Source organism: Fistularia commersonii, chromosome 18 (assembly GCF_037954325.1).
Source record: "Fistularia commersonii isolate RoL2024-O1a breed Wild chromosome 18, RoL_Fcom_v1.0, whole genome shotgun sequence".
Lineage (NCBI taxonomy): Eukaryota > Metazoa > Chordata > Actinopteri > Syngnathiformes > Fistulariidae > Fistularia > Fistularia commersonii.
The window spans coordinates 1,943,307-1,958,022 of record NC_141301.1 but is presented as its reverse complement, the minus strand read 5'-3'; the positions used below and the strand labels follow the sequence as shown (position 1 = coordinate 1,958,022).

General features: G+C 44.7%; 1 protein-coding gene across 1 annotated transcript in view; it reads right to left on the bottom strand.

Annotated features, from left to right (window-relative positions):
- cntn5 (contactin 5) overlaps window positions 1–14,716 on the bottom strand; it is a 119,742-nt gene that overhangs the window by 45,665 nt on the left and 59,361 nt on the right. Inside the window, exons 6-7 of the mRNA XM_086164245.1 lie at window positions 10,872–10,967; window positions 6,460–6,663 (exon numbers count right to left, since the gene is read on the bottom strand). Coding sequence (XP_086020371.1) covers window positions 6,460–6,663; window positions 10,872–10,967 — 300 coding nt within the window. The remainder of the gene's footprint in view (window positions 1–6,459; window positions 6,664–10,871; window positions 10,968–14,716) is intronic.

Genomic DNA, 14,716 nt, shown 5'->3' with positions numbered 1-14,716 from the left:
CAGAATTCCAACTTAAGGCTATCAGTCACGCGGTTCATCATGGGAATAAAGCAGCTGCTAAGACTTCAACATTAATGAATCAACGGTACGGAAGTCGAGGAAGCGAGCAGATGAACTGCGGCGACTAAAGAAGAGTTTCCAAGGGAACAAAGCGAGATGGACACAGTTAGAGGACAAAATACGACAGTCGGTTATTGAACCAGTTGAATAAAGTTCGACTAAACTGTTTTGTTTCTCGTTATATACCGTATATTTTACCATGCGCCTTATAATGCAGTGCGCCTTATGTCTGAAAATAGACCCGTTCATTGGTTTTGTGTCTTATAGTCCGCAAGCCATTCATATAGAAACATACTTCAACCCTGCAGGATCACTTTCAAAACAAGCTTTAGCGTGCACCGAAAAAACCCAAACCGCTAACAAGCTGCTGACTGCTAGCTGAGATAAATCAGCGGTCCTCGCAGCTTGATGTTGTGCCAACGCCCTGCTGAAGTCCTCATTGATTCTCAACGCTTGTTTTTGTGAGTTGAATTATGTTTGTGCTCGTGTTCAAATTGTAAGAGCCGCGATCGAAGCGGTGAAAGAGAAGGTAGCCAAGCGTGAAACGAGGCGCTCATGTATTGGATGTTGCTCTAGAGCAGCCGCCCCGTACTTTTTTTAAATTTTTTTTTTTAACCAGTTTGTTACCAGTTTTAGACATGAAAATGTTTCGGTGGACCGACGAGAGGCGCGGGGGGTTCGAATCATAAACACTTTTGTCAGTTTATAGTATTTAACCTGAAAATAACGATTACACTTTATATTAGGCAATTACGATATTGAGTGTGGCAGTAAGGCAACAGCGGAAACGGACGTTTTTCAAAATAAACTCCAGAAGGTCTAACGAAAAAATTAGTTGTATCAAGAAAGATTGTCTTTCTGGACCGCTGCTCTAGAGGACGGTACGGCCAAATGCTCCAGAGATGCAGAGAACTGATGTTCTTGAGTCTGAAGCAGAGTCATCAGCATAGAAAAGCAGAATGACTTGAAAACGGTAAAGAAAGCTTTTATTTTGGCCGGTTCACAAAAGAATGGATCCATCTCTCAAGGCTTTTTATCGGAAAACGAGCATCGGCTTACGATGTCGGTCGAAAAGCAACATTTACTGCCGTGTGAGCTTTCTGGAAAGAGCGCCGAAAGAGAGGTGGATCCAGAAATGTGGTGAGACAACGTCCCGCTGAAGTCCTGATTGATTCTCAGCGCTCGTTGTTTTTGAGTTTAATTATGTTTGTCATACAAACCTGCAAACGTCTGAGCCAATCAGAGTCTCCGGTGAACCTCCTGCATGCTTTCTGGACTCGAGTCCTTAAATTCCCGTCGCATCTGCAAGTCGCGGCTTTGGAAAACTGATCCCCAAAATACGGGTATCATGTCGCGCGCTTTGAAAAATGAAGATCCTGCCCCTTTCTTTTTTTAACGAGGGCCGGCGTTCGGTTTCAATCTTTACGCCGCACGAGTTTAATGACGGCACAGCGAGGCCTCTTAATGTGCACCAAATAATAATAATAACGGTAATAACGATCACGTCAGGGTTTAATTGAGAAACACTCGAAATGCGCGCGGCGGCAACGACAACGTCGAGTGTTTTTCGCGGGGACGAAACAACAACTCGCGCACGGCCGCGACACTCCTTCTTCTGGGATCTAATTATCATCGTCCGACTCCTGAAAAGGTCTGTTTGTGGTGTGAATATTAAAAGCCGCTTGTATTTCCTTCCTTTTTTTTAACGCCACCCCACGGGCTAACCGCTAGCCCTAGCGCCCGGGTGGAACCGCCATAAATCACGAGGCAAGGAAGGTGGCGTCTTATGTGAGGTCTAAGCGTAGGTCGCTCACGATTTTAGACTTTGTCCCAGAGACACGGCCGCCACTTTGGCAGGAACCTTGATGAACGGAGGATTAGCAGCGTTTCATCGCCCGGCGCCCGGCGTACGGCGCACCACCAGCGTATTTTCATATTTTATAGGCGTATCCAGTGTCATGGACCGCATTGGAAGGGGAGCGGAATAAATACAGTCAAGGTTTCGCTGACTGAGAACCCGACCGACCGTCACGACGGCTGCAGCTTTTAAATCAAGTCAAGGATTCCAAGCTTTTTAAAATAATCAAAATCCCATGCATTCCTTTCTTTCCCCGTCCATTTTACATCCCTTTATTTGATTTTCGGTTTAAAGCGCTGCGGAAGGTTTGTCACTGTACTGTCTTCCATGTTTTGTTTCTATTTCTACCTCAAGGATATATTTGGTGATACGAAATATGAAGAATATTTATATCATTTACTATTATTGTGATTATTATGATTGTTATCAATCATATTCTTGTCCCAATCTTCTTGTCTTGGCAACTGGACTTTGCTTTTTCAGCTCATGAACCTTAGAAGCCTCTCGGATGAAACGTCTTCAAGCGAAGAAACGCAAATCCAGTTGCCAAAACAAGAAGTTTTCGACACTCGCCCTCTCATTCACGTGTCCTGTGAAGATGCACAACTATTCATGTCAAAATCTTCTTGTCGTGGGAACAGGACTTGTATTCCCGTTTCTTCAAGGCCTTCAAGTGAAAAATTTCAAGTTGTCCGGTTGTCACAACGAGAAGATTTCGACAAGAATTCACCACAACCTGGACGACTGAGAACCTCCGCAGACCGCCTTTCGGCTTGTGCGGGAGTTAGAAAAGACAGCCAAGAGACTCGCAGACAACAGGAACCACCTACGCTTCAACCTACAATGTAGGCAACAGAAGATCACCCAAAACAGCCTCCGTTAAGGGACGCAGACCAGAAGGTATCCTTCTGAGAACCCAACGACAGATTCTAAATGAAAGGACGGGACAGACGTGCTTCACGATTGATGTCCTGGAAACCAAACTCGCACAGATAAAGGAAGAAACGAAATCACTTCTTCCTGGTTTGGTCACGGAGGAAGTTAACAGGTTTGTAGAGAAGGCGCAGACGGCTCGATGGAAATTCCGCTCCTTCCGGAAGAAACTAAACAGGACTCATTCCAACACAACCCTTTCATGGAACAGAAATGACAAATGACAAGGGTCTAAATTTTGCGGCCGCCCCGGATCGCATCCCATCATGGCAACTGAAACATCCGAACACAACAACCACATCTGAAGAGCTGAAGAAACGTCCGGGACGAGAGGCGGAACATCTTCGAGCGAAGAAATTCAAGCCCGGTTGCCAAGACAAGAAGATTTCACCATGACTTGGACAACCGAGCAATTCCGCAGACTTACAAGTATTCGCTTAAAGGATCCAGTCAGAGCTTCTCGTATTAGGCAGCGTTCTTATTCTGTCATACAGAAACAATGAAATGAAGCGTCCACTCTCTCAGTCGCAGGTCAGAACGAGTCTTAAATCCACTCAACCTGTCATTTACGGCCAATTCAGGGTCTCTTTTTGAACCTCAAGAATTATTATTATTACTTTTCACAGAGTTAACAAAGGGCAACTTCTTTCCAGTTTCCCAAAAACCTGACAACACCGACCGGTCCTGGGGTGAACCAGACGACAAAAACAGCGGGTTCGCCCCGGTTTCTCTTTTCCGGTCCGAAAACCGTGGACGGCTTTGTGGCGAAACTACTGATATCGCCAGCAATTCGGTTGCTTAATTAAAAGTAAAATCCTCCTGACATTCTGATGACGCGCACCTGCCCACATTAAGTCTGAACGATTTCACCGTCGGTGTCCGAGGAGGAAATGTCTTCTGACATTAATAACCTTGCAGAAGCTGAATCTAAATGAAGTATAAAAGCGGAAATGAAGCTTGAGGGGCCGAAGCGAAGGGGCGCCGGGGTCGGACGCCGAGGCTCGTCTCGCTAAACCTCATCGCGACCCAGAATCACCTAAAACCTGCACCTTTTAAAACACCGTTCGTTTCCCAGGCGATTGTCTGCCATGGCAACAGAAATCCCCTGGTTTCTAAGCCAATGAGTCCGATTTCAGGGGGGAGGCGGCGGCGGTTCGTTGGCGCCGACAGGAAGTTCGTTGGCACAAACGGCGCCCCCACCTGCCGAGGTTCTGCCCCGTCCTCGCTGTTGAACGCTTCCCGATATGTGCGCCGCAAATTTGCCATCCAGCTGCCAACAACATTACAACCCTATTGGACCGTTTCTGGCCAAAGCTAAATGCTAACAGCCTCTGAGGAGCATTTCACCCAAACCGCCCAATCACAGCAGTACCTCGGTTCAGGAACAGGACTACTTTCCTGAGGCGAAAAGAGCTTTAGTGCACCAACAAAAACAAAACCACTAACAGTCTGCTAACTGCTAGCTGAGATATGTATGTTTGTTTATGTTTGTTATGGATGTTGGTCTAGAGAACTGGAACGTCCTTGTGTTCCCTTTGAAACACAAGGACGTTTCTTTTTTGGATATTACCATCCGTCTTGAGCGCCAAGGGTATCAGAGGCGCAGGACATGTATCTCTCTTTTTGCGGAGTGAAAGACATTTAACCCCTGATGAAGGATCACACCCTCCACGATTGGTCGTACCAATGGAGGACGGCAGCCACGTCTACCAGAGGCCAAACGATGAGCAAGAAGAGATGCAGGGGACTGACCTTCTTGCGTCATCACCGTAGAAAAGGCGTATTCTAGGCTACCCTGAGCAAAGAATGCTTTCTATTGGAAAATGAATGTTGACTCAAGAGCATTTTTGGTCAAAGAACAACATTTACTGTTGTATGACCTTTCTGGAAGGAGTGCCATCAGAAAGAGGCGAATCCAGAGATAGTTTGGAGGCAGAGAAGCCATTTCCCCGCCTCCACCCCAGGGAGCTTCTTCCAGAATTTCCGCCGTTCGACGGGCACCCGGATGCACCTCGGCGTCCAGGTTTTTTTTTTACAGAATAAAGTAAAATGTAGAGCCTGCAGGTGAAATCCACACCTGAGCCTGACAAACAGCTCCCCGGCTCGGCTCCGGGGAGGCAAATATAAAAAGAGCAAATTCCCCTCCGCAGCAAGGGCCATTGATTCAGTTAATTTTATGCCGGAAAATGATTTCCCTAATGGCCATTTTCACCGGAGCACATTGTCAGTGAGGACGGCTCCCCGCGCCCATGTTAGAGCATTGCTCACCGGCTATTTATGGCATGCGCGGAATTTGTAACGCCCCCCAACTAACGGGACGCTCTGTGAAAATAATAAAAAAAAAAAGATTAAAAACTAAAACGGGAAAAAAAGGGCCATAACCTACAACCCCATATGAGCCCAGACTCTTTCCACCAATGTAATTCAACAGAAAAAAAAAAAAAGAAGCGTCCTTGTGTTCCCTTCGAAACACAAGGACGCTTCTTTTTTGGATATTACCGTCCGTCTTGAGCACCAAGGGTATCAGAGGCGCAGGACATGTATCTTTCTTTTTGCGGAGTGAAAGATATTTAACCCCTGATAAAGGATCACACTCTCCGTGATTGGTCGTACCAATGAAAGACGGCGGCCATGTCTACCAGAGTTTAGAGGGTGGCTGTTGCTGTTTTCAGCGCCGCTTTCTGCTCTGACCTCTACGATTGTATTTTCAGGGCCACAATGTGCACTGCGTTATGAGGCGCAATATCATTTTCATACATAAGGCGCATGAGAAAACATATGGTATATAAAGCGAAACAAAACTTTTTTACAATCACTTGGTCAGTAACGCACCGTTCAATTTTGGCCTCCAACTGTGGACCTTTGGTTTTGTTCCCTTAGAAACTCTTGTTTGGTTCTTTACGTGCCCATTTTTGGGGGGTTGCCGGCAAATAGAGGACACCTGAAGTGAGTGTGAGGTTGGAAAAACATTGTATTCCAGCACTACATAATTAGTTAGCTAACATTGCCTGTTGTTGCAACCCATAGTCAACCGAGGACCCACTTTTGTCCAATGTTTGAGCGCAGTGTACCGCATAAAATAGATCGTAGGTCAATAAGCGCAACAAGAATTCATACATAAGGCGTAAAATTTAAGGATTGCAAGTATGCCTTGTAGTGCGAAAAATACAGTCCTTTTGTCCAGGCTGCCTTCGCCATTGTTGTTTTGATATTCCAGCCACTGACGCTACTTCCTGTGTCCTGCCGACTCTTTTTCATTGGCTGTTGGTGACACGTGTTGCCAGGCAAGTTGTCGATCTGCAACCGCTGCCGGATTCGGCTGAAAAAATTAAAACGCGACAGCAACTGAAAGTCCGGTCGGGTTGATGTACCGACTGGCCACGCCCACTTTCTGTGACAAGCCACGCCCACTTTTCCTAACCGGTTGTCACCGGATCCGACCGAGCATGCTGGGGGAAAAAAATCAAAAAGCAAAAAAAAAAAAGTCTCGCCATCCGACTGTTAAAAAAAAAAATGGAAAGCGGTGACACCGAAAACGTCAACTGGGATCCGGAAAGGTCAGAACTACATCGTGTTCCCTCGGAAACCGACGGGGATTTGAATATTACCGTCTGTTTTGAGCGTCAGGGGCGTCGGGGGGCTCAGGACCCGGGCGTTGGTCACCGGGTTCTTCACCAGACAGATGTAGCTGCCGACGTCGGATGACTGCACCTTGGAGATGTAGAGGTTCCCCGTGTCCTGGGAGATGAAACGCCGGCTGTCCTCGGCCACGAAGGAAGGGAACTCGTTAAAAACCCAGCTGTAGACGACCTCTGCGGGAGGAAGCACGTTGGTTTTTGTTTGTTTTTCATTGACGGACCCAACAGACGATTGAACGAATCACCGGCGAAAAAAGGTGCTAAAACGACAACTGTCGCGCAAACGAAAAGCAAAGTTGACGATCGGCGCGGAATCGACCTCCTCCCTGTTTCCTCCTCGGCGCCGGAGGAGCGAGGAATTCTAAGTTACTACACTTCACACATATTTGACATCACAAATAAATTATTCATTTCCCTGCGTATTCGACGGGCGAGCGGAGCTCGTGAGAGGTGAGCTCCTCGCCGTTGTTCCCGAGCAATTACCGTCTCCATGGCGACGTCAACCGTGCGGTGACTGACGTCTCTGCCGGTCCGTCGGCTATTTTAAGTCGGGAGGAATATTTAAACACTTTGGGCGCCGCGGCGTGAGCGAGGCGAGCTCATTTAAGCGCTAAAAGGCGAGGCCGTCGACACGCTTACGGTTGATCAGCTGTCAATCAAATTGTCAATCGAACCCGATTGGTCGAAGCCACCGGAGAGAACCACGGGGGCGGCGACGTCTTCGTAAATTTAGATGGTAAACAAGAGTGAAGGACGAACGGCTAGTTTTGGGAGCTAGCTGCCTCCAGGGAGATTTACGGACGGACAGGAAGTTAGTTGTTGTAAAAAGAGAGGGTTAGACGGAGGCGTGTGATTGGCTGCGGCTCATTCTTCTGCTGATCTGTATGTATGTATGTATGTATGTATGTATGTGTATATATGTATATATGTGTGTGTGTTTTTTTATTTTTGTATGTATGTACTTACGTATATGTGTATGTATGTATGCATGTTTTTACAAACTTTTGTATGTATGTTTATGTGTATGTAAGATTTCATGTATGTATATATGAGTGTATTATTGTATATATGTATGTATATGTGTATGTATGTATGTATGTATGTGTATATATATGTATATATGTGTGCATGTTTTTTTATTTTTGTATGTATGTATGTGTGTATGTATGTATGTACATGTGTATGTATGTATGTATGTATGTATGTGTTTTTATGATTTTTTTTATGTATATAAGTGTGTTGTAGGATTTAATGTATGTATGTATGTATGTATGTTTTTATGACCTTTCGTATGTATGTTTATATGTATGTAAGATTTCATGTATGTATGCATGTATGTTTGTTTAAATATATGTATATATGTATATATGCCGTCGACACGCTTACGGTTGATCAGCTGTCAATCAAATTGTCAATCGAACCCGATTGGTCGAAGCCACCGGAGAGAACCACGGGGGCGGCGACGTCTTCGTAAATTTAGATGGTAAACAAGAGTGAAGGGCGAACGGCTAGTTTTGGGAGCTAGCTGCCTCCAGGGAGATTTACGGACGGACAGGAAGTAAGTTGTTGTAAAAAGAGAGGGTTAGACGGAGGCGTGTGATTGGCTGCGGCGACCCCTATGGGGAACAGCTTGAAGGGAAAGAAGAACAACAACAATCATCATATTTCTGCTCATTCTTCTGCTGATCTGGAAGGAAAAACAAAAGCAAGAAAAGGAAATGAATGACTGAAACTACAGGATCCGGGTGTAAGAATAGATTCAGTGATTCTGAGAAAAAAAAAAAAAAAAAAAAATGAAGTTGTGATTTAAGATGTTCCTGTGAGATGATAGGACCAAGCCGGACCAGCTTATGACCACATCCATCACCGGATTAGAAAAGACGTCTGTCAAACGTGGCAACAAATTAATCTCGCCGCCGTCGCCCCGGCCGCCGGGCCATCCGTCATCGCTGCGTGCGGCGAGGAGACGAACCACGGCCGGCTGATCACGGCGGCGGCGGCGGCGGAGACAGGAAACGGCCTCAGAGGACGACGGAGGATCAAAACAACTGCGGTTTCTCCGAAACACGGGTTTTAATGTTGGAGGCGGAGCAGCGTCTGAAAGAATGATGTTCTCCGCCTGGGTTCCTCTGCAGGAGTTCCACATGTTCTTCTTCCTGGATGCTCCTTGTTTTCAAACGATTGGATGTCTGTCTGTGGACACAGTGACTGATTGGTCCAGGTTAAGCCCCGCCCCTCACCCCAGTCTGAGCTGGGATTGGCTGCCCCATTGCGACCTCGGGTGCAGGATGAGCGGCGTAGACAAGATCACTACCGGGATATGAAGCTAGCCGGTTGTGGGTTTCAAGCTAAAACCAAAGCTAGCCCAGGCTAAAACCCACGCGCTAATGCAAGCTAGCTACAATTTTTTTCATTCTTCTGATTGGCTGTTCGTCACACACCTGCCGAACATGGCGGTGCCCGTGCTAAACGCTAGCTCAGCTACACGTCCTTTCAGCTAACACAAGAGAATAACTTCTTTTTTTTTCGCGGAATAGAAGCCTTTCCACCGTCACTAGACAAACGGATTTAAGGGTCTTTAAGGGATTTTGCTGCGACGAAGCCGGAAGGTGTGTGTGTGTTTGAAGGCCTTAAACACGTAACACAACAAAACTAGAATATATAAACAGCGCAAGCACAGTACGAACATCTTCTACAAGTAACCCCGTCATAATCTCATCTAATCCCCCGCAGATCAGTTGCAATAAATCCTTTTATTCGAATCCATCGCGACTTCCTGTCGGGTCTCCGGTCAGGCGGGAGCAGGTGTTCGAATCATCCCGTGCCATTCGTGACGGTGGAAAACGCCGTAATGTGTTTGCTCGCAGCCTCTCGATTACGAACAGGTAATTAGAGGCGGCGCCCTCGGGGGTCGCCGCCGCCGCCCGTCGGACCGTGGCGGGGAATGGATTTTCTCCTCGCGGCGTCTGGACGGCGAGCGGAGGCGCCGATTCGAAGTGAAACGTCAAACGGCGTTAAGGGTGGGATTCCTCCCTCCTCCCCCTTTAGCTTTTTCGCCCGTGTCACGCGATTTGAAAGCGGTTAAAACCGGATCACGTTCACGCATCCACGCGCAGATGGCGGCGGAGCGACCACGCGAGGCGCCGCACGGACCCCTCGGGAGGTCGCGGCGTCTCGGCGGCGCAGACGCCAGGTTAAGAAAAGAACGCTGATAAAACAATAATGAAAGACGTCAAAGTCGCGATACGTCGAAGGGGACGAGGAGCTTCGGCGCAAAAGAAGCGAAACGCTATTTACCAAAAAATGCGCGCGCCGATTGATCAAGAGTGCTTAAAGCCGTGAAATGGAAAACAATAAACTTTTCACATCTCAGTGATTCCAAATTATCTCCCGCCTCATGAGACCCGCGCAGTTCGGGCGGCGTTCTTAATGTATTTGAGTCGTCACGCGGAGAATTTGGCTGAAACGCGTCTCCGAACCGCCCCCCGCCCGAGGATAGGCCAATTGGCATCGACGTGGAGGAAAACTCTTCCCCGCGACGCTCTCCTTCATTCTCGAATTTCTGTACGCTGACGGCGACATTTTGAAAACGACCTCCGTGCACAGCGGACCGGAGGAAACAACGGAAACACCGAAGTACAACTGTCAGGCCGGCAGTCGCTGTGATTTATGCCGACGCTTCCTGTCTCGGCGCGATAGCCGACCCGAGCACTTCATCGAGCGTAAACGGCGGCGCTGCCGAGCGATTGAATTGACCGATGATGACGCTGGACTGCTTGGAGCGACCAGGAACTCCCATGGCGAGCATCGGTAGTCTTGCCGGTCGGAGTTCTCCGAAGTAGAAGTACTCTGGAGTACTATCTAGTACTACAAGACTGTAGTTGACCGAGCCGCAGATGCGTGGAGGCGCTAAAACTCACAGGTCGGCCATTTTTATCACGGCGAACCCGACCGCAAATGCAGTATTCCGTATTCTTCCGCGTGCTAGGCGCCTTGAACGCACTTCTAGTGACGCTTTTGCATTTCAAGACCGATTCGCCGACAACGGCCGAGTTACAGCTGGTTTAATCGGTTTAAGCTAACCGGTTTTATGCTAATTTCCTGCGGTATCCTTGGACAAGTTAGTCATGTTGACAGAGTCCTACTGCGGTTTGCGGCTAGTATCCTTAGCAGCCGGTGAGTTCTTCTTTGCTTTTCCTGTAAATATAACCTCTGCGCTAACACCCTGCGCTAGGGAAGCTAACACCTGCGTCGTGATTCGCCGAGGGAGACGGCAGGGGGCGGAGTCTCCGCACACACCCGTCAATCACCCAGTCGCCCCCGATTGGAAGAGTCCAAGTGTCTTTTGGCACAAGAGCGCCTCTGTTTCGGGCGAGTCCTACCTGGAGAGTGAGGCGGCGGCGTGCACATTAGCACCACACCCTGGCCTTCGCGCACGGAAACGCCGCCTCTGGTCTTGCCGCTGAACGCGCCCACGTCTGGAAGAGAACATAGCGAGAAGGTCAGTCGGCGACAACCGGACGTTCGATAGGTCATTTTAGGGTCAAAATAAATAAACCCGGAGATGAGATTCCTCTGCCTGAAACGGCATCCATTCAGTGAACACTGAAGAAACCCTCCTCCATCATGGACCACCTCCTGTTACCGTCACCATTTTTCCAACCTTTCCACCTTCTCCATCTCACCCTGTTCTCTGGATCCTCCTCTCTCACACCAACTAGCTTCATATCGTCTCTCACCGCTTCCATAAATCTTCTCTTTGGTTTTCCTCTAGACCTTCAATTCTACCAATATATTCTCTATCCCTCCTCTGTTCAGGACCCAACCATCTCTGACCTCTCCAGAACATCTACCATGTGCCGTCCCTCTGATGGACTCATTCCTGATCCTCTCCATCCTGGTCCCTCCCAAAGAGAACCTCAACATCTTCATCTCTGCAACCTCCAGCTCTGCCTGCTGTCTTTTCATCGTTGTCACTGATTGTAGATCTCACAGCATCTCTGGTCTCGCCATCTTCACCGCCTTTCATTCTGGCTGATAGTCTTCGATCTCAAAGCACCCATGACACCTTTCTCCACCCATTCCAACCTGCTTTTAGATAATACCCTCTACCCTTTCATGCCAAAAGATTTTATTTTATTTTATATTTATTTTATTTTTATTTTATTTTACTTTATCATGTTTTATTTTCATTTTATCTTATTTTATTTTACTTAATCTTATTTTATCATTATTTCATTTTATCTTATTTTATATATATTTATTTTATTTCATCTAATTTTATTTTATCTTAATTTATATCTATTTTATCTTATATTATTTTACTTTATCTTATTTTATTTAAATTTGAACTTATTTTATTTTTATTTTATCTTATTTTATTTTGCTTTATCTTATTTTGTTTTTATTTTATCTCATTTTATTTTACTTTATCTAATTTTAACTTTATTTTATTTTATCTTATTTTATTTTATTCTTTATTTTATTTTATTCTCTTTTATTTGATTTTAATTTTACTTTATTTTAGGGCATCTGTCTGTTCTCAGTTTGTTAGGCTGCCGCTGCCGAATAATTTCCCAATCCTGGGATCAATAAAGTACATCTAATCTCATTTTATTCTGTATCTGTAGCTCCGATCCTGCACTGCTGTCATTGGACGAAAAGCGGGGTTCCTTTTTTGGACCAATCACAGGGCAAACAGCCGTTCACCCTCACGCAAATTCATGCATTCATTGGTAAATCGCGCCGCTTTGATCCCAAATTTTTTTAATTCTCAATCCCGCAATTTGGGTTTTCTTCTGCCACAACCCAAGATAAAATCACAGGAGTTAACAGCACGACGTGACAGAAAAAGGACGAGATTATTGAAGAAACTACCAAAAAAAAGAAAAAAATGAAGCGGCCAAACATCTAAAGTGAGACATAACTACGTGAAAACTGTGTGATAACCTCAGATTCATATTTTTAAGTCCAATTAAAGAGCCCGTGCTCTCCGAAGGTTTCCGCTATCCAGTCGCGTCGACACGCCGCGTGCGGTGATTTTTTGAAGTAATCGAGGTAAATCAAATTAAAAATCGGCTGGTTCAAGGTTTCACCGAGGTTTGGGAGGGGGATTAAAAAAATAAAAAAAAAAGACGGAGATGGATTTAAGGCACTTAAAGTCAGGCGTGTGAGCACGTGCCTCCGTGCAAAACCTCCATGAAGTATTGATGGAGGTGCATTTCAATGCCGATGAACAGCAAAAACACACATCGCAAGGAAAAAGCTGGCAGGAAAATGACAAGAAGCAGGAGGAGGAGGAAAACGCGGAGTGAATTAAATTCCCATGTTTCATCCGGAAGCCTCCGGAAGCCCGAAAGCGCCTCCGAGGCGGTTAAAGAACGTCCGAAACGCAACGGCGTGACGCGTGACGACACGCAGCAGCAACCGATGAGGATGTCAGCCGTGTTGTTATTGTCGTTAGCATACGCGGGTTTAGCTTCACCCTGCAGCCCGGGGTCGTCGGCGGTTGGTCAAATTGCGTCCGACGCCCCGCCGGAGGCTGGAAAATTGAGCCGCGGGTTTCCCTGTCGCCGCCACTTTGCTTCCATTACCGAGCCACCCGCTGTTTACCGCCAACTTTGACCGCCGGGTGATGATTCCCCGCCGGCGGCGTCCGGGAAAACCTGCACGCGCCCTCCATTAGCATCAGGGCTCCGGGAGACGGTCTTAAAATATAACATTTTACAGTTAAATTGTATCATGCCTGCAAATGCGTCACCCCCTCAAAATAGATAAATAAAATAGAAAAATAAAAATAAAATAAACGTATAAATCTAGATTTAAGCTAGCAACGAACACTTAAGTTAAAAGCATAAACAATATCATAGATCAATAATAAATCGGTAAATAAATAAACAAATAGCCCATGAGTATACTGTAAATATGTGTATAAATAATAATATGTGTATAAATAATAATATGAGTATAAATAATTAAAGTGTAAATAAAATAAATGTATACAACTACATTTAAGCTATCAACAAACAATTAAGTTAAAAGCATAAAGAATATAACAGATCAATTATAAATAGGTAAATAAATAAACAAACAGCCCATGAGTATAAATATGTGTGTAAATAATAATATGTGTATAAATAATAATATGAGTATAAATAATTAACGTGTAAATAAAATAAACGTATACAACTACATTTTAAGCTATCAACAAACAATTAAGTTAAAAGCATAAAGAATATAACAGAGCAATTATAAATAGGTAAATAAATAAACAAACAGCCCATGAGTATAAATATGATCAATATGAATAATTAAAGTGTAAATAAAATAAACGTATACAACTAGATTATGTACACATTTAAGCTTGCCCCACACACAGTATACAGTTCAAATCATTAAGAATTAAATAGATCAATAATAGATCGGTAAATAAATAAGCAAACAGCCCATGAGTATAAATATGATCAATATGAACAATTTAAGTAAATCAATCAATATCTGAAGTGAAATGAACAAGTAAATAACTCATTGGACATAAAGTATATCTTGTATAAGCTTGTCCTCCAGAGATATGATAAATGCATGAATGAATTAAAGAAACAAGTCAATAAATAAATGAAAATAAAAAACATAATATAGAAAACAAAATAAGATAAATGTATAAAGTACATCATGTAAACATTTAATCTCCTGAAACTTAGTTACAAGCATAAAGAAACAGAATAAAATGCCCAGCAATAAAAAAGGTAAATAAATAAGCAAACACCCAGTATGATTAGGTTAAAAAGACAATTTAAATAAATCAATGAATAAAATGAAATAAGATAAATATGAAACAAAGTCCTCATGTAAGCATTTAAGCTTTTCCTCCAGGGAGAAAAATAAATAGATAAATAAAATATAATACATAAATAAATCAGTTAAAATAAAACATAATTACAGTCACATAACATTATAAATTAAAACAAGTCAATAAATTAAAAAAAGCAAAAAGGCATCAATGAATAAGCAAATACATAAAAAATATGAATATTTAGAGACTGTTTAGTTGAAAACTGGAAAAGTTGCTTTCTGAAACTAACAGACAGTTTGAAGTCCTACGCTTCGGCGCCAATTTAGCCGCCGCCGCCGCCGCTAACTACACACTCCCACGTCCACACGGCCTGCAATCTTGGAGACGCCGGAATTTTAGAAAGCACGCAATTTATATTCCCGGGTTATTATAAAT